At 34.9% G+C, this 23,144-nt stretch overlaps 1 protein-coding gene across 1 annotated transcript; it reads left to right on the top strand.

The window, feature by feature from the left end:
* On the top strand, positions 1-18,662 carry LOC125663706 (guanine nucleotide-binding protein subunit beta). The gene is made up of 9 exons (XM_048896032.2): positions 1-213; positions 1,093-1,180; positions 6,452-6,597; positions 6,714-6,777; positions 10,594-10,823; positions 15,690-15,819; positions 15,923-15,994; positions 16,427-16,643; positions 17,095-18,662. The coding sequence occupies exons 2-9, from the start codon at positions 1,121-1,123 to the stop codon at positions 17,199-17,201; spliced, it is 1,026 nt and encodes a 341-aa protein (XP_048751989.1). The 5' UTR covers positions 1-213; positions 1,093-1,120; the 3' UTR covers positions 17,202-18,662.
* The last annotated feature ends 4,482 nt before the right edge of the window (positions 18,663-23,144 follow it).

Genomic DNA, 23,144 nt, shown 5'->3' on the forward strand with positions numbered 1-23,144 from the left:
GAAAAGGACGATAACTCTCGCCGGTATGACTTACGCATGCGCATTCTATCGATTACATTATTTATGGGGTTTTTTCTAGCAAATACAGGGAGGACCGCACCCCATTACAGGAAGACAGACATCATACTGATTAATGCCGGACTAAAATAAACGATTAAACGCGTCTCAATGACAATTTAAAGGAGGTCTCGGTCTCCTTTTTCTCTGTTTTATGTAAGTATTTATTGCACGATCCGTTGTTTTGAGTTGAAGTGTAAATTTTAAAAGGTAACGTCAGATTAGTGCGTGATGGATTTTTGGTCCATTTCCGCTTGATGAATTTTCTGTTTACATGTTAAAATGTCAACATGTTAAGCATATATATATATGTATCATTGATGTAAGGATGTTGATTTTGAAGGTTATGTATGAATTCCGAAGTTGATGATAGTATTTGGGTCATCACACAGGAAAATATTGATGCTGATGTAGGTGATGGAGCCTCCATCTTGTTATGTCGATAATTTTATGCAGAGATGGTTTCATGTCGAAGTTGGCCAATGCCTTTTCACATTAATCACTGGATTACATTTTATGGCATGAAAAGAAATTTCTTGGTTGAATGGAGGAAGTGATCCAGTATTTGATGTGTGTTTTGTCTTCGCTTTGTGTCCTTCATTGGTCTCGCTTGGTTCACACTTTGTTATAGAATAGGGTGGGGTACAAAAGTTTTGATAAATGCGTGAATGTTATGTTTTCGTGAATATTTCTATACATATTCCTATGAATGTTTGCAGTGTTCCTTAAATTTAGACAAGATATTATGAACTAAGTATTGAAACATTTCATGAATTCAGCAGTAATTTTTATAGTGCACCATGCCTATATGTTTGATAAGGATGTTTGAAATAATGTAAATAGATTGATGTTTTACACATAGTCATGGTAAAGATTAATAAAAGGTCTGCAGATATATATCTAGTGTCAAGAGGTGTCAAATGTTGCAAAAATGGTAATCACAAAAGGCCGGCATGGTTCTCAGAATGACATTTTCAAGTAAAATGGTTTTACCTGAGTTATCTAAGAAGACTTACAGAACGCACCTTTTTTCAGATTGTGCACCTGTAGATAAATTGTCATCATGAGCAGTGAACTAGAAGCCCTCCGTCAAGAAACGGAACAGTTGAAAAACCAGATAAGAGTAAGTACTTTGATCCTGATATGTCATCTTAGGGTAATACCATCCAAGAAAATAGGTATCTTTCCAAAAATCATTTAATGATTAAGAGTTATGAAGTATTAGAATGAAAATTTCACTGTGAAATTGGTTTCTAATTACACCATAAACATTCAACTATGTTAAGTCTGGCATGATTAGGGATGAGATCAAAAGAACAATGTTGGATAAAAATCTATGAATTCAAATAGTTAGGGGGAGGGGGATAAAATCTCCAGCAAGTTTCTGTCATCCAACATTGATACACTTCAGTTGAAAAAGGAAAAATACAAGCGACTGTTAAAAACCTCATGATAATATTACATTTTGATGAACATTTAATAGTTCTATTGTACACTTTCATTTGTGAATAAACAGTAGAAAAGGTATATACAGAGTTTTATTTCTGATCGTATGTTTTCCTTGTTCATCAAGTAGTTTCAACAATTATCATATTTAGTTTTAAAGGGAAATTTTTCATCTTAAAATAATACACAATATATATCATTTTCATTTTGCTCGACAAGTACGCACATCTTTTCCTGAGCAGTAATTTGTATGACATTTGACAGTTTTCAGGCTATTTTGAAAAAAAGGCAGGAAATGTCTTATTCATGATGTCATAATGCTATCCAGGAATATGATTCTGATTTTGTTGACATAGTATACCTGGCATAAATTTTACTTTCTTAAAACGCTAATTAAGGTTAATTCCTAACACATTTTATAGAGAAAAATTTGTTGGGCCTCCTTTTTATGTATACAATCGTACCTTGTTCTTTGCCCCGACCCAATCATTTTTTCAGCACTTTGAAATTTAAGATTTTTTTTGTTCCCTAGAAAATAATTTTTTTTATTAGGTCTAGTTGTTTTACGATTTTTTATTCAAAATGTCCTTTGAGTGGCTCAAAATAATAGTGTAAAACATTATTTTCTGTTCTACTTTCATTTTTATACTGACCATTCGTTAAAATCTGGATTGAGATTTTTCAAAGAAACATATTCTATGAGGGATCAAATGTATCTCATCACTGCTCCATTTTACCACATTATCTACCAACAACACCCCCCTTGGATGCCTGATCGTACTTGTGTACAAACGCCATGTTACTAAAATTGAAAATCATGTGATTTATCTTACTGTGCAAAATATGGCGGATCACAGTCTGCGTTCCAATTGTTGGTCTATATTTCTAAAAAAGCACGCGCATTATTTTGATATGGGATTATATAAATATTATGACAATTTAATAGGTGAAAGGCACTTTTACGTTGCTCTTAAACTGAAACACACGAATGGAAGACGATCGTCACTACAAATTGAACGATGCAGAGAAATTGGCATTAAAATATATATTGGGCAATATCGCAACTTATTTAAGGGTAAATTGCCGTCATCATGCAATTCACTTGGATAGTAATGGATCATATTAAAGTGTTTAAGTGATTACAATTATAAATGTCAAACCACAAAACACTTCTGGATTTTTTTTTTAAATAGGAGAATCGATCGATGGTAATAAAAAAGGGATGTTAATTTATTAACAACTATAAATGTAAAGGTCTTCATCCGTGACAAATACAAAACGTCCAGAGAAAATTTCTGGAGACTTTGCAATATTTACATGTATTACATACAACTACAAAATGAATGCCCTAAACTCTATTCTGTCTGGCAACGTTTTATGTTTAATGAAAAAGATCAGAAAATTTGTCAATCTGATTTTCATGACATCATTCTAAAAAAAAATTCTAAAAAATACCGACCTATCTACCCACCTTGAAAAATGTTAGTCGGAGTACATCAAACAAAACAAAAATTTTAATGATGGCCGTACTTGTATATCTGGTCTGACAAAACTTTGTCTGGTCTGACAGAACCTTTAACTCTGTCAGACCAAATGTCTGACAGTGATTTAAAAATTTCGACAACTCTACTTTCTGGGCGTTTACCTCACTAGAATGCTTAATTAAAGAGACTTGTGAAGGCTTCGAGTCGCCATTTTTTCACAAACATGACTAAGATAAGTCGTATGTCGAATAGTTTATGCTATTCGGAACATCTTACTGTTAGGATAAGATTAGTATGATCTGCAATGGACCTTCACTAGTAAATAAAAAACCTGATGATTCGGTAAAGAAAACAAAAATATACAGAGTAGACTTTATTTTCTATTATTTGATATTCATCAAGCTTAACACAATTTATTATAATAATCACATTTCCTTCTGAAATAATCACTTGCCCCATGTATTGAGTTTCACTTGTCCGAACTGGGTTTTCACTTGCCTCGGGAAATCGGACAACCGTTAATGTCGATTTCTGATTGACATGTTGACGTTGCTTTCTTTGTACTAACTGTAGCTTTCTATTTTTTCATATCCCTATGTCATAATCATCATAAAGACTGCAATTGTGCTCTTTTTTCGGCAAGCTTAAAAACTTCCAGCTGTTTTGAAAGTGATCTTCACTTGCCGATCGACTTGGGTGTAAAAATCGCACATGGTTTCCTTTCATTTTAGAAGAGTTCTCCAAAACGCTTTAAATTGAGCTTGTAAATAACTCGAGAAAAAGCATCTGGTTGCTAAAGATATACTGATTACCTAACCTTGATACAATTATGACCGATTCCTGTTCACAAAAATCACTCGTCATGTGGGCAAGCGAGACAGCGAATTTAGGCGCTCACACAAAATTTTACTTGCATTTGGCGAGTTGGGAAGTGCCAAGTTTAAACCCTGAGTTTTAAGAACTAAATCAAAGAATTTCATGCATTTACATATCTTCTCATATGGGGACTACAATTAAAGGACAACAATTCATTAATTGATCAACCATATTTTTTCTCTCGAATTGATGAACTAAAATAACCAAATTCTTTATAACGTCACTGGAAATAATGCCAAAATGGGCTAGGACAAAAGCTGGCGATATACCAAGGTAACACTGTAAATTGCAGGTAACACTGTAAATTGCTTAATGATAAAACATATGAAATGGACCATTGTTTGCAATTGCACACCCTTGCATATGATAGAAAAGGTGGATTAAAACTTCAAAGGATAATTGAATTTATAAATTACCAATATCTATACTTATTGATACAGGCCAACCCAAAAAAAACCCCAAAAAACCCCATATCTTGTGAATCATAGTGTTAGTTACAGAACTATTAAAAATTATAAGTACAAAGACAGTCAATAGTAAACAAAAATTATTATTTAATGATGGTAAACTGAAACTGCATTTCGCTAGCAAGATGAATTGATCTCATTTGGAAATAACATGCTTGCAGAAAGGTTAAAAGGAAAAAAATCAATACTATGCGACATTGCTGGGTTTCTGACATAGAACACCCTTCTTGTAGAATAACAAATGAATTATTCATTAAGTTGGAAACCAGTTTTAGGAAAGAAAAAATAATGTGTTTGAAATTATTTTTCAGAATTTAACTCTTCATTGATGTGCAATGCATGTATGCATATCTGACTCCATGATGTATTACAGCATATTGTTTACATTTTTGTATTGCACAAAGTATCCCTATTCTCCAACAGAAATAAATTTAATTCTTTGTCTCTTACTATGGTAAGAAAAAATAGGTTTAATTAAACACTGTAGACAACAGTGCATGATACAGAAATATAACTGAATTACTGTATTGGATATAGTTCATACTTTTCTAATGTGATATGGTCTTTTGATAAATTCTGAATATTGATGGTATAGTAACTCCATTACCTAAACTGCTGATCTGTATGTGCCTTTTTGGTTTACCCTTGAATACGACACTTCCAACAGCATGACAACTCTCAAATCGCCAGCCATTTAGGGTGTCTTAGATGATGGAGTTCAATCAAATATCACATGGAGCTAACTAAGGATTATATGGTGGATGTGGCAAAATGCCAATTCCATTTTCCTTTAAATATTCTGTTACGACAGATGATTTGTGAGTCAGTAATTGTCATTTCTCTAGTATTTGTTGCAGGATGGATGTTTTTATAATGTGACAGAACATTTTCAGTATTGAACTGACCTATAACTCTCCAGCGTGGTGTTTTTTTTCCTACCCACTGGTAGCGGTACCCATTCAATTGGGAAAAATTGTCAAAATCCAACAAATTGGGAATTTTCTACCAATGTATCGGATTTCAACTAAAAGAAAAACAAAGTAAAGAACAAAACAAGAAGTATTCATGTCTTACCAAATTTATTTCTCTTGCTTTCATGTCGTCGTAGGCTCATTCTAGAATCGTCATACCTCTACAACATGTGACGCGCACTGCCATGATCTGTACTTTCGATTTAATACCGGAAGTGAACATTTAGTTAACTCATATAACATTTCAGACTAAGTAAATTAAGATGTCAGCAGAAGATGGAATTTTTAGTCTCAAAATTGAGAAAAATCAAAGTTTTTAGGCATTGGGAATGCGGTACCAGTTATATAAGGGAGGAAAACGCTGCACTCATATGTTCTGGACTTGGGCTACTGGGTTTTCGGGTAAAAATAACAAATTGTCCGTCGTAGAGTGAAAAAACCTGTTTCTGCATGTTGTCTGAGGCCTTTTGGTCATTTTCTGATCCAAACCTTGATTTTACATTTAGTTTGGGGTTGAAAATAACAAATCCATGTTTCGTCATCCGTTCAGTCTCATTGAATCGCTGTTGATCATAATCATCATGAATGCTAAGTAACTGGAGGCATTTCTACTCTTCCGTAAGGAGATTGGAAATGACCAGGCATAAACGAACATCTTGAGCTTTAACTGTTCTTTGAAAATGCTGATGAACAATGATACATCTGCAATGTCATTCCCAATGTATGCTAACAGTGGTCCATCTAGGATAACCTTAAAGTGACTTACTGTCTGATTTAAAAAGATGTATCTATCTTAAAACGGAAGTATATTAAAGTGCTTGATCTTCATAGACTTTGCAAATTTGCTTTTATGTCTGTTAAACCCTAATAAGGTACAAACTTTGCAAAATGCTCTCTGCTCAGGAAAAAATGTTCTATTGTTAGCTCATTAAAAGAACACAGGTTTTCAATCGTGCACAACGAAATCAAATTGAACTTCATTTTCATCAACATCATCAGATATTAATGTTTAGTTATTGAAATGTATACTCTAATTTTAACAAACTGTCATCTGTACATGGCCAATGCCATAGATTACATAATGTATACAAGTTTGTAAATTATGGGATATATTGAGAATCATTTTTATGGTGTATATTTTAATTTTTAGGAAGCCAGAAAAGCAGCAGCTGATACCACATTAGCCAGTGCCACAGCAAATGTTGAACCAATTGGAAGGATACAAATGCGCACAAGGCGCACCCTTAGGGGACACTTAGCCAAAATATATGCCATGCATTGGGCATCAGATTCAAGGTAAGGCGTGAATTATGGTATACATTTCATGTGCAAGTTGTATCTCTTCATTAGATGACAATACATTTTTTCACACAGAAGTATTATATTGAACTACATTTGTATTTCTTTTGCAGGAACCTAGTATCAGCTTCACAGGATGGAAAATTAATTGTTTGGGATGGTTACACAACAAACAAAGTAAGTAACTGATGATTAACTTTGGTTTTGTGTTTTATTCACCAGCTCATAGTGTGTCTCTGTCTGTCCATCCATCTGTAAACTTTACACATTTTTTACTTTTATAGAACTACTGGGCAAATTTTAACCAAACTAGGTACAAAGTATCCTTGTGTAAGAGAAGATGATTTAAAAAGGTTAAAAAAAAAAAAATAGGGTGGTCATTCAAAATTTTTCTTAAAAAACAATGGGCTAGAAAATATGAAACTTAAGTGACATCTTCCTAACCATGTTGAGTTCAAATCCTGGCCCTAAGGGATTGGTTGGAGTCACAATAGTGTGTCGTAGTCTTTGAAATTTGCCACTGGCCCAAAGTCCAAGTCCAATAAAATTCGGTTGTGCTTGAAAAAATATTTACACAAGACCGTTTCGTCTGTTCCTTTCATCAATATCGCAGACTTTATTAAAATCATCGATCCATATATTGAAATGAAGTGATGATTGTTATAATCAGAATAAATCGTAAAATAAGTTATTTAAAGCATACTTGAACTAATTTTCACCAAAATACTACAAGTTGTTTAGTGTGTTCTTGATCTTCAAGGTTCTTTTCAAAACTGAGAGAATTAATCAATTTTGTTTGATTTCGGCCAGTGAATTTTACTTAGGTCTAGTAAACAGTCTAGATACAGAGGCCCAAATTGTCAGTGCTCAAATGTTTTCCATTTAGACTGAATATGCAAGAACTATTTTTTTTAAAAAACTCAAGAGTAGAAAGACCATGATAAATGTAAGCATGCACAGTAGTGCAGATTCAAGCCATCACCTTGCCCTCCCAAGTTTTACATATGAATATTCAAGATATAGGAGAAAATCTTATTTTTAAGAGCAGCAGGGCCAGTATTAGTCATGTTAATATGCAGTCATCCTCTGGTAGTTCAGATTCAAGTTTGTTTGAATCATAATCCCAGAATGTAGGGTTAGATCATATTTGGGGATCAGATTTTTACATTGGAATAAACACACATGATATGTGAAATCTTGATTCGATGGTCTTGAATATTACTAATACAGTGGAACCCCGTTATTATGTTTTCCATTTTGTCACGATAAAATAACGTAATACCGGGGGCAACGTAATAAACGTTCCCAGTGAAATCCGTTAAAAATATCATTTGGAAATTGTATATCGTCCATTGGTACTCCGTGAAGGGTGTGTGAATATATCTATACTGTTTCTTTGTTTAAAAGACTATGATACTTTGTTTTATTTACATCTTATCTTTAATGTCCGTAATTCTTCATGTTCTTATCCCTTTTCTTTATTTCGGTGTAGGATACATAAGGATGTTTTGATAAACGTTGCTTTTTCTGCATTCGTTTGGACTGCCATTTTGTTCAACTTGAAAACTGCGTTCATGTAAATTTGTCTCAATAACTCGTTCCGGTTCGTATTCAACATTCGTATTAAAAAAATAACAAAACATCGTTTTTATCAAGTTCTCTGATTACACAACACAATAAAAAAATCCCACCCAAAAAACAACAAAACTATAGACACAAAACGCACATGATACCCAACACTTACACACTTCTCACCAACGATAAACATGCACGGAGAACAATTTAAGCGCAATCCACATAAAAAAAATATAATGATGCACGAAGATTTCATTTATAACGCTAAATGATGGCACTAAAATCACGTGCGCATCAAGGGGTTTTAAAATATTCTCTGAGGTAAATGCCGTGCACGAATCGGCCGATAGATTGGTGTATGTATGGACGAGATTTACGAACACCCAAGCTGCATGTCCAAACAACGAACAATTTTTTTTAATTGAACACCTTTAGTCACCTATGTCCAAGCAGTTACCCAAGCGGTTGTAACATTGCTACGATAAATCTTGTCTTTCTTGTTTGGTACCAAAGCTGTCCGTGAATAGAGTTTTAATAGCGAAGGTAATCACACTATGCTGAACACGCAGGTGGTTGAGAAATTATTTCTTTGATTATCAAAATATGAAAAATGAAGTAAATTTCATAGAGTACAATTTCTAAATAAACATTATTTAATTGTTTATCACTGGCTTCTATACCTGGTATTCACCTGTATTGATGTTGCTAGATCTATTGAAGCGTGATCAGTCAAGCGTCTCTAATCCCCAAACAGACCAGGGAATTTATGTGGTGACTGCCTCAGGCAATCAAGGTGTGAATGGCTTCTTATTTTGAGAATCACTATTGAATAATTAGGGGTTTATTACGTTTTTGTCGGAATTTTTACAACGTAATACCGAGTCCCGGCGTTTTAGGACAACGTAATAACGAGGTCTATTTTATATAGGTTTGTGAAGAAATGGTTTTGTGCTTTGAAATTCCAATGTAATATGCGGACTAACGTAATAAAGGGGGAACGTAATAACGGGGTTCCACTGTACTACTATTGATATGCCAGTAGTCCAATGTAGTGTAGATTTATATTTGACCAAATCATGAATGTACTTTGGAGCTTACATAGGGATACATTTTGGGATAGTTTTGCATGAGAATATGTAGGTGATTTTTTATACCCCAGCCGCAAAGTGGTCGGAGCATATAGTTTTACCATTGTCCGTCCTTCTGCAACATCCAATTTCCCAGACTTGTTTTTTTAAACGTCTACAGATTGAGTTTTAGTTTTGTTCCGATTCGTTGATTTTGATGGAATTGTGCCCCTTTAATGTAGAAATATTAATGTATTTATTTTATGGCTGTTAAAACATATGAAGGATTGTTGAGTTCTTCATTGAACAAAATGTATGTAATATACAAACTGAATACTACATTCAATGCTATGCTTCGATGAATTTCCTACATTTGACTTTACTGCAGGCGGGGTCATTTGTGTCATGCCGACATATAGTTTTTGGTTAATGAAATTTCTTTTAAATAGCCGTACTTAATAAATCATCAGTTTGAGTTCATCTTGTGCTATGGCCATGTCAAACCTAAAACGTAAACATAGGTAGTTATTGCTTGGCAATTAGACATGAGAATTGCTGGTCTTTTGGAAATGACCTAAATGGAGGCCCCTTTTCAGAGTAGGCATTGGCACATTAAAGAACCTCACTGCTACAGCCCTTGTCTGAATTTGTTGTACTTCAGCTGGTGATGTATCAGTTCCTTGAGGATCTAAAACAACCAGGGTTTTTTCTTCTTTAAATAATAGACCTTAAAGTATGAGGGGCTAAAATCGGGGATAAAAATGAGTGGGGGGGGGGGGGGGGGTCATGTTAATATTATAAATACATTTCCTGTTGTGTGGATTCAAGTGTGGTTAAGTCTTTACCCTGTGGAACTAGGGTGGGGTCAGAATATGGAGTCAAAAATTTTGTTGGAGTAAAGAGAGCAAAAAATCCTTTAAAGTGTTCTGAAGAAGAGCAGGGCCAGGGTGACTCGGATGAGCTTTGTGGCCCACAGTCATCTTGTTACAAAAGTGCTCAGAAGCACTAATATGAAGTCTGTTACGGAAGATGATATGCATGTATAATTTTGTAATTTTGCTCTCTGACAACTTTTGACCTGAAATGTAGTGGATATTTAATTATTTCCTGGTTTGGTGATGCAGTGCATGTTTATCTACCATTGGTAAATATGTTCATACAGAAGTCTTCCTGATTTGTCTTTATGCTTTTTTCCCCTTATTTGTATTGTTGAACATGGCTTAATTTCAGTGTTGTCTTACAAAACATGTGATTTTGATTGTGGCAAATTTAAAAAAAAAGATCAGTAAATTTGAGTTGCAAATTTGATTAAAGAGGCCATGGGAATCTTCATGAATGACATCTTTTGCAGGTCCATGCCATACCATTGAGGTCCAGTTGGGTAATGACATGTGCCTATGCTCCATCAGGGAGTTATGTAGCATGTGGTGGTCTAGACAACATTTGTTCAATCTACAGTTTGAAAACAAGAGAAGGCAATGTACGAGTAAGCAGAGAATTGCCAGGACACACTGGGTATCTGTCATGCTGTCGATTTTTGGATGACAACCAAATTGTTACAAGTTCAGGAGACATGACTTGGTAAGTTAAAAGCAAAGTTGTGATTAATGTGTGAAATTGAATAAGAAATTGGTTTTGTTGTATATATTCATATGGCATTTCCTAAATATTGAAAAAAGGAGCATGTGTTAGGGCTATTCCAGAAATAAATACATGGGGAGGTCGGGAGGTACCTTTTGTATATACCAAGCACCCATAAAAAAAAAATAAAAAACTACCCCATGACCCATCAAATTAATAAACTCATTTTACAATGACCCATCTAATAAAAAAAAAAACTAACCAGACCCACCACAAAAATATTTTTAAAAATGAAAACGGTACAAATCTCGCGAGGTTTTCGGGACAAACATTCTAGTCAATGACGCGGTAATGCCTGTGCGACATTGTATCACAGTAGTTCTGAAGAAACGATGTCACATCAACAATCAAAGGCATCTATGGCGGGAATGTTGGAAAGATTGGGAGTCCAAACGATGCTATTATCATGAAATGGGTATGGATATGTTTTTCCACGAATCGTTCATCTTCTAATGGAGCCCGCGCCCGGAGGCCTTTATATCACCATCACACCGACTGATAAATATAACGCATCGGTACCCTCGTATAAATCAACTAAGGTTTACCTATTTTTATTAGAAAACGGAATACCTATTGGTTTCAAAATATTCCCAAAATCGATGCACTGTAAACTGTAATAATCTACAGAACAGAGTTCGCCGTCATCACGTCCAAAGGGACCCTACTAAACGCGCCTCTAATTTGAAGAGTGCCGTAATGGAAAGTTATGCGCTGCAAAGAGCGACAACTCGAATAGTTCTATGTTACTTCCGATTTCGAAAGCACGTTTTCAATTTTCCCTCCGACGTTTTGTAACCAACACGACAAGAGCGACAGTAAAAATATTCTGAAAACTCAACACCCACATGGCACAAAATAAAACAATAGAAACTACCCACTACCCATAATAAATATTTTTTTAGCAGTCCAACCACGGACCAATTAAAATATGAAAAAATACGACCACCCACACAAAAAAATATCATTTGCCGCCCGACCCCCCCCCCCCATTTGATCATTTCTGGAACCGCTCTTACTTATTCTGAAAATTGAGGTGAGGAATAAGTGGATGAAAGAAAAATGTCCTAATCCGATTTTAGATCAGGAGTCTGAAACCTAAGAAAGTTGCTAAGTAATGCCATGAGATTCTATGTTAATGAGACTGTTTTTGTTCTTTGTATGCACGCATATCTGTAGAAAACTTGTATGGTTGAATGTTACTGTATCAACTTGTCATACTTATCCACATTATCTTGCTGTTCCTACATGTACTTCACAAAAAGGCAGTTTTTATTGCATATATATTGAAGAACACAAGTTTTGTTGATGTGCTTTAAGCAATACTTGAAAACCAGCCAAACATACATGAAAGGTCAAAGATAAGTAAGGAAGATTAACTTCCTTGTAGATTACGCTCAATGGACATGAGGTAGAGTGTAATCATAGTATTTATACATGTGATGAACAGGCACAGTTTTAAAAACAGGGCAATGTAGAACTAGGAAGGAGTTAATACAAATGTATTGACATTGATCAGTAGATGCAGAAAGGACTTCTGTATGGTGATCCTTATCTATTGAACTACATACTGTGTCAAATAGTATGCAACTTTCTCTCGAACTAGGCATTCTTATTTTCTGAGTTAATAGTTGGTCAGTTTGATACCTCTTAAGATTGCCTTGTATTTCACTAAAGTCATAAACCACATTTCATTATGGAGAAGATAAATTAAGTTGTGTGGCACAATGAAAAGCACTCTATTTCTGGTTTCCTGTTGAGTTAAAGTGTATGACTCATTTAGTGTGTGTGTGTGCACTGAGTTGGAGTATGAGAATCATTCACAAACCCCAAAATAACTTGCTGTAGTATGGAGTGTTATAATGAATATGGCTACAACAGATGCTCTGCTGAGAAGCAGGACTGTGTGTGGAATGGAGCAGATTTAATAAGACCAATTGATTTTCATGTTCTGCAGATTGACGTGTATAAAAATAAGTATTGATTTGTCTGCTGATGTTGTTCACTGGAGGAGTATGTTCCAGTATTGATTTCTGTGTTGCTATTAGAAATGAACACACTCCAGAACTTTCATGACATTGGAAGAAAAGTACACATCTCTTGCTTGTTTCCTTGCTATTAAAGAAATGGAAATCACTGATACTGTATTTATTTTTGTGGTCAGCGCCCATTTATCGTTGTCTCAAAGAAATAGATATAATCTTTGTACAAAAATCAGACAGATTGGATCATGTGTAATGTTGTTGTATGGTGTGTATGAAATCCGCTTAAATGAAATCCTTAATACCATTTCAAAACCTCTCCCTTGGCATTTCAAATCATTAGATAATTTGAGTAAATCTGTTAAAAAGCATAAACCATGAAGTCTTAATTAGATGCTGATAAAACAGTGGGCATCCATTTAACAAGCCTCCAAAGATTTTACAGCAGTGTTTACTTAGTTCTATTTAAAAAAAAAATCTATGACCATCATGTTTATGGTAACTGAAGCCAATATATTGAATTTCAATATAGTTAAAGAATTTTAATTTTCTCTTCAACAATAGAGTTTAAAAGTCCATTTTGTCTAAACCAAGGGAATTATATACCTGCAAGGTCAATGATGGATGTGAACTACTTTTAGAAGGGGATATAAATTTGATTAGGATCTCTGAACTCTAATTTTAACAATGAAATAAATGTTTGTTAACCAAAACTGCAAAAGCGATTCAGATCAGTTGTTCAGAGTATTTCCTTATACTTTGAGGTTTAGCATTGTTACTTTGTGTATTGCTTTATAATATTGAGATACTCAGCAAGATTTATTTAAAGGGATTTTATGTCCCTTTTCAGTATGTTTTGTCCATTTTAGATGCATAAATGTTTTGTTTGGGCTTAAGAATTTTTAAGTAACTAAATAAAAACCATGAAATAAGTATCAAGTTTGAAGTTTGCAGGGTGCAAAATAAAAGGTACTTGTCTACTGGTCCTAGTTAAGTTAAAATTGGCTTAGGATGAGTGATTGCCATTTTGCATTCCTCCCCAGTGACGAAAAATTTTCCTGTACCTATGAAATCTTGCTTCTATTTAAAAAATAATTGAGAAATTTTGTTTTTCAGTGTTCAGACCAAAATCACTCTTCCTGTATGCACTTAATTTAGAGTAATGTTCTTGGTCATATGTTAACATATATTTATTTATAAATACTCTGGTGACCTATTGCGATATGCTATCCTGCGGGAAAAGAGGCTACGCTGGTTTGGGCACGTTGCTAGATCCAGTGGGGCAATCAATAATGTCTTTAATATGAAAAAAGAGGGAGGACGACAACCAGGGAGACCAAAGATGACCTGGAAAGCACAGCTAGAAAAAGACCAGCGTGAGTGGGGACTTTGTGATGTCAACCCATTGGACAGAGATGCCTGGAAGTCAAATGTTAGGTCTGCTATGTGTGCAGCAAGCCACTTACCTGAAAGGGAACCCACTGCTGTGGAAGATGCACCTAATCCTGCACGTTAATCAAAATGCCGATGATGACCCACCTTTTCGTCTCCAATCCATTTGACCTCCCTTACAAGAGTTTTGCCCTTTTATTTGAAAATTATTATTATATGGAGGGTACATAATTTGTACGACTAACTCCTCCCACAATTTTCTAGTGAGGACCTTGTTTTACAGAGTGTTTGTATTGGTATGTGGGAAGGATTTTGATTTTCTTTAATTTTTGAGGAAATTACAAGTTGTTGAACGTAGTCCATTTTGAGGAAAGTAGTCCATTTTGAGGAAATATTATATTCGGTAAAGGACAGGGTTTGTCCTTCTCTCAGTTTTGAAGCTAGGGTCTTTGCATAACTTGAAGATGCACATAGTGCAAGGATTTTGATTCTCAACAATATTTAACTTTCTTTGATGTTTGAAATATTTATAGGTTGTTGAACTTGGTTAAATATAGGGAAATAATTTACACACATAACTTTGGTTTGTCTATCTACCTCCTGTCACAGTTTTTAAGTTAGGACCTTTTATTCATTCAATGCAAAAGAAAGTATGTCACAGTTTGATAATGGCCGATAGTACCTGAAGCAAAGTTCTACAAACCATTGTGTAAGAAAAAGACCCTATTTAAGCTTTTCAAGGGTGTATTATGTACCGTTTTCTGTACTCTTGTTACCAAAATTGCTGTGGAACATCTTTTGAATTCACATTTGAAAAATTGTGGAATCTATGGTCCCTGCCCTTTTAGAATCTGACTTTTGCTGATTTTGATACACACAATATGTATGAATAAGGTATTTCTTGGTAAAGTAGTGGATAATACAATGAAATTTCCACATGTGGACTGGTGAATATATATGCAAGTGGGATTGACTGTGTTATGATAAAAATTTATACCTTGTGTTATTTTAGCACAGATGCATTGGGATATCATTTGATGACTTTGAATTTGTTGTTTCTGATTTACCTGTTGAAGTTATTGTATAAAGCCTTATTTTCACAGGAGTTGACTTTTGGTGTAGGATAAATATTTTTCCTTGTAGTGAAAATTCTTTATTAGCATGGAAATAAAAAAAATTTGCATTTATAGATACCAAGAGGAAATTTTATTTAGAATTAAAGATGCATATAGTATATTTAACAATTACCCATAGAATAATACTACTGGAAAAAGTAATTAATAACTAAATATCTCAAAATTTAGTGTTGTTTTCTTTGTCTCTCTTTTCAATTTGTTAATGATTTGGGGGAGGGGGGGGGGGGTAGTAGTCTTGCTGAGTATGGCTAGTGAGCAGAATTAGAAAACTGTTATTAACAATCAAGTCATCATTACAGTGCTTTGTGGGATATAGAGACTGGTCAACAAACCACTGCCTTCACTGGCCACACTGGTGATGTGATGAGTTTATCCCTGTCTCCAGACATGAGGACTTTTGTTTCGGGAGCATGTGATGCTTCAGCTAAGGTTTGCCATGTTAAACTCATTTTTATTGTCTACAATTCAGATTGCATCATGCTTTGATCAGTGATGTTACATTGTTTTAAATATAATTTTTTTTTTATTGTAGCTCTGGGATATAAGAGATGGAATGTGCAAGCAGACATTTTCTGGTCATGAATCTGATATAAATGCTATCACGGTAAGTTAAAATGATATGTGAAAGACGTTGATTCTGACAGTAAAAAGGTCAAGCTAATTGACTCTTTCAGAATACTTATAATTATTTACAGATTATAAGTAACACATTTTCTACTATTTTGTGTTCATCCAATTTTCTTGAGAGATTGATTTTTGCTTTTAAATATATATAAGGGCTAATACAGGTGAACGAGAAAAGGCATATTTATTTTTATATGGGTCAAATAATATTAGTGTGACAAAATTGCTTGGAAAAAAATACAGGTCAAAAACCCATATAGTGATGTATAATATGCACGCCTTTCTCACAAATATAAAATTCTAGGGGGAAAAAATAGATGTGTCTTATATTTGGCAAAGTATGGTGTTTGAATGAATTTTGATAGTAAGAATTTATGGACTCTAAAATCATGTTATATTCTTCTATCTTTAGTATTTCCCCAATGGATATGCCTTTGCTACAGGATCTGATGATGCTACGTGCCGATTGTTTGATATTCGTGCTGACCAAGAGATAGGAATGTATTCTCATGACAACATCATTTGTGGGATAACATCTGTGGCCTTTTCCAAGTCTGGTCGTTTGTTGCTTGGTGGATATGATGACTTTAACTGCAATGTATGGGATGTGCTAAAACAGGATAGAGCTGGTAAGTCAGGCAGAGACACCATCAGTTTTAAATGGAAAGTACACTAATACCCTAAAGCATCCTTTATAGTAACCGGAATTTTGTTGCAATACTTTGGTCTCATGGTATTCAACTGATACTGTAAGAGTGGTTATTTACGCTGGGGGAGTTGCGTGTTTTTTCATGTCCAACATTACATATGGGGGGGGGGGGGGGGGGGGGGGGGGGGATAAGCAGTAACTGAATATGATATATATATTATATCGAATATTTAAAACCATACACATGTAGGGAATTTTCGCGCTTCTTGCGTAACCCTGTAATTATTGTTAATTTTCCCCCAAGCGTAAATAACCACTTTTACATTAATGTAAACTAAATGTTAAAATAATTTCATCATACACACAAGCGGTTCCTAGAATTCATGCTGATATCTATAAACATTAAGTGGATATAATTTGTGTAATTGTAGGAGTGTTAGCAGGACATGACAACAGGGTGAGCTGCCTTGGAGTAACTGAGGATGGAATGGCTGTGGCCACTGGGTCCTGGGATAGTTTTCTCAAGATCTGGAACTAGAGGGAACAAACTGTGCTACAGTACCTATCTATTGCGAATTTTCTTCTTCATTCAGTTCTCATGTGAATGATAAAAACAGTGATTTAATGTGGATATTAGTTATAATTCATGAAGTAATCACACTATAGGGGGTTGATAACAAAGCAGTGAGCGCCTGTGTCGTCAGATTTTCTCCACTGTGGTGATATGAGACCTGATGATAAAACACCGAGGCATCTATCTGGCTGACACTGTGTGCCGAAGGACATGGTATTTGATAAATCCTTCATTGTGGAAATCAGATCTTATATTAGTCTTATAGTTTGTGTGTATGGATATATACGTTTCACATGTGTGCCATGTGATGTGTCTTTAATATTTCTCTCAGAGTAATCATATGTGTATGACTGTAATTGAAAACACTGCTTTGTCTGCTTGTACACAAATGTAATTTCTGACTCATGGATTAAAACATTAATGATCAGATAGCATAAGGGAAAAAGTAGTACATATGTCAATATGATCAAAGATGGGGATTTTTTTTTTTAAATATATATTGATTGTTGCAGAAACACACAACATGCAACAATTGTTTAACTTAGTTTTTATAAGTGAGCTTAAGTGACAGATGTAATCCATGTTGTTAGATTGTAATGGACTGATGAGTATGGTAGACCTTCTAAATGTAGGCTTATGTGTCCACACCACACCCTCAAACCTGAACGCTAAGTGTTGTTTTGTATTATATATTTAATTAGTGCAATGAATATGTGTACTTTTCTTTATTTCCCTGTGGAAGACAAGCAATTTACTTTGCTTTATCTCTTTCACAGTGTGTATCAAATTTTTACTTATGAATGTATTTGTAACATAATTTCATGATTGTAGGAGTTTTAATTTATATCTTTGGGATAATTCCCCATTCCCCTAAGGAAACCGTGTTATTTGTTTTATGACTGTCTTGATCAAACTATGAGGAAAATTAAAACAATGTACATTAAAATGACATTACATGTGGTCTTGTTATTTCTGTAAGATATTTATTATATCCTAAAGTACTACTATTAAACGAGTAAATGTATATGTATGGGTGTGATTGTATAAAAGGTTCAAATTGTGTTAGTGATTTGTCATGTGTAGTTCATATATTTAAAAAAAAAAAAAAGAATAGGAAGGCATTATAATGAAATTTAAAAGATGAAAATTATGCATGTCTTTAAAGTCAAGTGCGAGAAAATAATTTTTTGACAAACTTTAGACAAGATTGGAAATATTTGGCATAATACTGAAAGTGCTTTTTGTGTTTAGGATTCTGCCAATTGTATGGAATTATAAGATGAAGCCCCTGGGAGCCAGATTGGCCTCCATACGAGTTGGATAGTAAAGGTTGAGTGCTCCAATATTCAGGGGGTGTGTATTAACTAGTCCTTCACCTGTACTATTGTAATGTATTTCTCAATTGTCAATAAAGCTTTTTTGTCATTGTGTGTTATTTGTTCTGTGTTTGGGACGGGAGCACGAGGTTGATGGAACACTAATCACTTAAAATTTGTTTTTAACGGGATTCTTGATTTGGATCAGATTATTTGTTGTCGTCTAAGCCATGTTTGTCCCTAGACATCATTTTTCCAGAGGATATCTTTAACACCACTTAACAGATTTCAGTAAAACTTTATATATATTTATATGAAAATAAATGAAGTTCTGCACCTGCAATTTTGATGATAGTTCGATATTTGAGGAAGTTGTGGATATTTTTTTCCAGTTTGAGGGGGTGTTGGTTTCCAGAGCATATTTTAAAAACCAACGAACAGATTTGATTCAAACTTTGTATACATTATGTATATAATGAAGTGCTCGTGTTGAGATTCATAAGCATTCAAGGAAATTTTCATGTTTTTTTCAACTTTGTTTTGCAATCAACTGTTCTTTCACAGGTTTTGGAGAGGGTATAATGGAATCGCCAGTCCATGCACATCTATCTGGATGAGTTTGTTAATAAAAGATGTCATTTTCGGGCTCATGTATGCTGAATAGTAGTTGTCAATATAATATTTTTAAGTGCATGGTAATGAAGCCCTTTACCAAAATTGTGAAATTCATAACCCCTTGGTCAGGGCTCAGTCTCTAGGATGGGGCTGATATGGCCATACATAGTAAAAATATATATATTGTATTGTTTATTGGCTTTAAGCCTTACGGCTCATCAGCATAATACATATTCAATTACAAAGTATAAACAAAAAAGATGTATACAGTATGAAAAGTGGAGTGAATATTGGAGGATGGACATGCATGAAGAGAGTAAAAAGTCAAGTTTACATAAAAAAGAAACCAACAAAAGGTTTTATTAAATCTTGGAAAATCTTCTCTACTCTCGGACATGTGTGAGGAAAATTAAATGCATGGTTATAATATGATGTACATGAAGATTGTTAACTTTATTGCCCATGGGTTTATACCCTAGAGTGGGGCCAATATGGTTCTGTAGTGAAAATGTAATAAAACTGAAAATCTTTACTTTCAAATGTGAGGAAAAACAAAAATGCATGGTTATGATGTCCATCAAGCTTTCTGGCTAATTTATGAAAATCATGACCCCTGGGTTAGGGATTTAGGTCCTAGAGTGGGGCCAGTATGGCTATCTAGTGAAAATGTATTAAATCTGAAAAAAAAATCTTCTCTACTCGGACGTACGAGGGAAACTAAATGCATGGATATGATGTCCATGGATCTTTACCTAAATTGTGAAATTCATGACCTCTTGGCCAGGGACTCGCGCCTTAGGGTGGGGGTCAATATTGCCATATAGTGAGACGTCTTGTATCTTCTCTCCTCCTACTTGTGTATGAGGAAGTTATGATGTCCATAAGGTCCTCTATACTTGTGAAAAATCATGGCATCTGGGTTAAAGGTTTTAGGCTCTAGGATGGGGCTAATATGGTCATATATATACAGTTAAAATGCATTGAATATTAGCAAAAATGGTTTTTACTAACTTCCACAGTAGTGATATGATATCTATGAAGCCTAATTCATCTAATTGTAAATGAATTGTGAAATGCATTGCTCCTGGCCAGGTCAGGGGTTCAGACTTGGGGTGAGTTCAGTATGGCTATATAGTGAAAAAGTATTAAATCTTGGAAAATGTTTGTCTACATCTGCAGCAGAAATCTTAAATTGTTTGTATTGTGACAATTATTTTTGTGTATAATTATGACAATATCCATGGCTTGGTCAGGTCAGTTGAGACTGGCAAGTTAAATGTTCTTTCAACATGTTCAAGTTTACTAACTTTTGTGCTACTGGATACTGAGCTACAAGCTTGAGTGAGGTTTTCTGATCACCTGTTGTCTGGCGTTCAACTGTTGGTAAATTTTGCATATTTCCAACTTCTCTAGAACCATAGGGCTAATTTCAAACTACCCATCAAGCATTCTTGGGTAAACAGGATTCAAACGACGAGTCGCACCCTTTTCAAAAGGGAGATTATAATCAACAAACTGAAAGTATGGTAACGTGGCATCTTTTTAAAAAAAATCTTCTGAAGAACCTAAAAAGACGAAGCCTCCTTAATGAGTGGAAATTCAACATTATTCAAATGTTTCCTGGGGTAGGGCGGGCCCACAATAGGACATAAAATTTTACATGGGGATATATAATAGGAAAAATCTTCACAAGAAGTTGAAGAATTGGTCTATGATTAGTCATTTGAGTGTGCAAGCATCCTTGATTGGTAGAGATTTGGAATGCGTAGGAAGGAGTCATAATGGGGAAATATAAATATAGCTGGGAAAAACTTTTAAAATCCTTAATTTTAAGGAGTAGTGCCATGATTAGTCATTAATATTGAAGCGTGATTTAAGTTGGTTCAAATCAAGGCACCCAGGTGTAGAGCGGGGTTACAATAGGGGAATAAAAGTTTTACATGAGGATATATATGGAGAAATCTTTTTCTCAAGAACAACGTATGGCCATGATTAGTCATTATTAATATGCAAGCATCCTCAGGTAGTGTAGATTCCATTTTGTTCAAATCATGGCCCCAGGGTAGGGTGGGCCATAATAGAGGAACAGTTTAATATGGGAAATGGAGGGGGGATCTTCCTCTCAAGAGCTGCAGGGTCATGCTTAGTTATATCAAGATGTGGTCATTTCCAGTAGTGTAGATTCCATTTTTATATGCCCATTGAAGAGGGACATATTATGGTATGGCGTCATCTGTCTGTCAAGACCTTGTGGGCAGGATACAGACCAAACTGTAAGCTCCAGGATTTTACAACTTGGTACATTTGATCACCATGATGAGAGGAAGATGCCTATTGTTTTTCAAGATCAAAAGGTCAAGGTTGTAGTATCACTAGGAAAACCCAGTCTACTTAGGAAACCCTTATGGGCAGGATACAAAGCTCCAGGATATTACAACATGGTATATTTGATCTCCATGATGAGAAGATGCCGATTGTTTTTTAAGGTCAGAATTCAAAGGTAAAGGTTGTACTATTACTTCAGGATACAAACCAAACCATAAGCTCCAGGATATTACAACTTGGTATATTTGATCACCTATTGTTTTTCAAGGTCAGAATCAAAGGTCGAGGTTGTAGTATCACTTAATAGGAAAACCTTGTAGACAGGATGCAAACTAAACTGCATGATCCAGGATATTACAACTTGGTACATTTGATCACCATGAGAGGAAGATGCCCATTATTTTTAAAGGTAAAAGGTCAAGGTTACAGTATCACTTAGTAGGAAAACCTTGTAGGCAGCTAGTATAAAGACCGAACTGTTGGGGCTAGGACTGCAAAATTTGATACACATACACCTTATGCCAAGTGGAGGATGCCTATTGTTTCTCAAGGTCAAGGTTGTAGTAACAGGATACAGACCAAACCGTTGGGGCAAGGACAAGTGAAAATATTACATAGACAATACATGATTTGTCTGTTTTTACGATGCAAAGAAAGTATGTCACAACTTGACGATTGCTGATACTCCCTAAAGCCAAGTTCTACAAATCATGGTGTAAGAAAAACACCCAATATTAGCATATGGAGGGCCTCCGTGGCCGAATGGTTAGAGCATCGTGCTCAAAATCACATGGCCTCTCACCACTGGTCGGCGCAAGTTCAAATCCCGCTCACGCTGATAAGTGCAAAAGTTTCCCAGTTTACTTGTGGAAGGTCGGTGGTCTCTTCCCAGGTACATTGTATCTGGGTTCTCTCCTCCATCAATATAAACTGGGCGCTACCAGATAACTGAAAAATTGTTGAGTGCGGAAAACATCAATATAATGTATTGTTGGCAGTACTTGTTCTTCTTTTCAAATCATGGCCCTAAGGTAGGGCGAGGCCACAATCGGGGGATAAATTTTTTTACATTACCTCAGCACGGTCGTTAGCCATGTTGGTGTTAAGGCATCGTCATGCTTTGTGAATCCAAGTTCTGTTATGTCGTGATCTTTTGGGTTTAAGTTGGGCTACAGTATGGGGAGAAAAATTTTCAAGGATCAAATTTTACATAATCCATGAATAATGGGGAAGTGGAGGGATCTTTAAAGAGTTTATACACCAGAAGAGTAAGGCCACCAAGCATCCACAGGGTTTTGACACAATCTGAGCCAACTGGTATTATTTTAGAAATTGACATTACTCCCAATATGTCCTTTTAAACTATCAATTTTGATATCATGAAGGTTATTATTTCCATTACTAGTATTAATTTATTTTTTTTAACTGTAGTGATAGAAGACATGATTATGTATCTATTTTAGGTAATGATTGATTTGTGTTGCTTATGTTGTTTAAGTTTAATTGAATAAATTCTAAGTGCAAAAAGGTCATGTTTAGAACACTAAGCTCAATAACAAGCGTTGCGACCCAAGTTTTTCTTTTTAATTTCCTAATTCTCCTTCAATGTAGAAATCAAAAATACATTTCCCAAAACATTGACATTACTCCA

This window comes from Ostrea edulis, chromosome 1 (assembly GCF_947568905.1).
Source record: "Ostrea edulis chromosome 1, xbOstEdul1.1, whole genome shotgun sequence".
Classification (NCBI taxonomy): domain Eukaryota; kingdom Metazoa; phylum Mollusca; class Bivalvia; order Ostreida; family Ostreidae; genus Ostrea; species Ostrea edulis.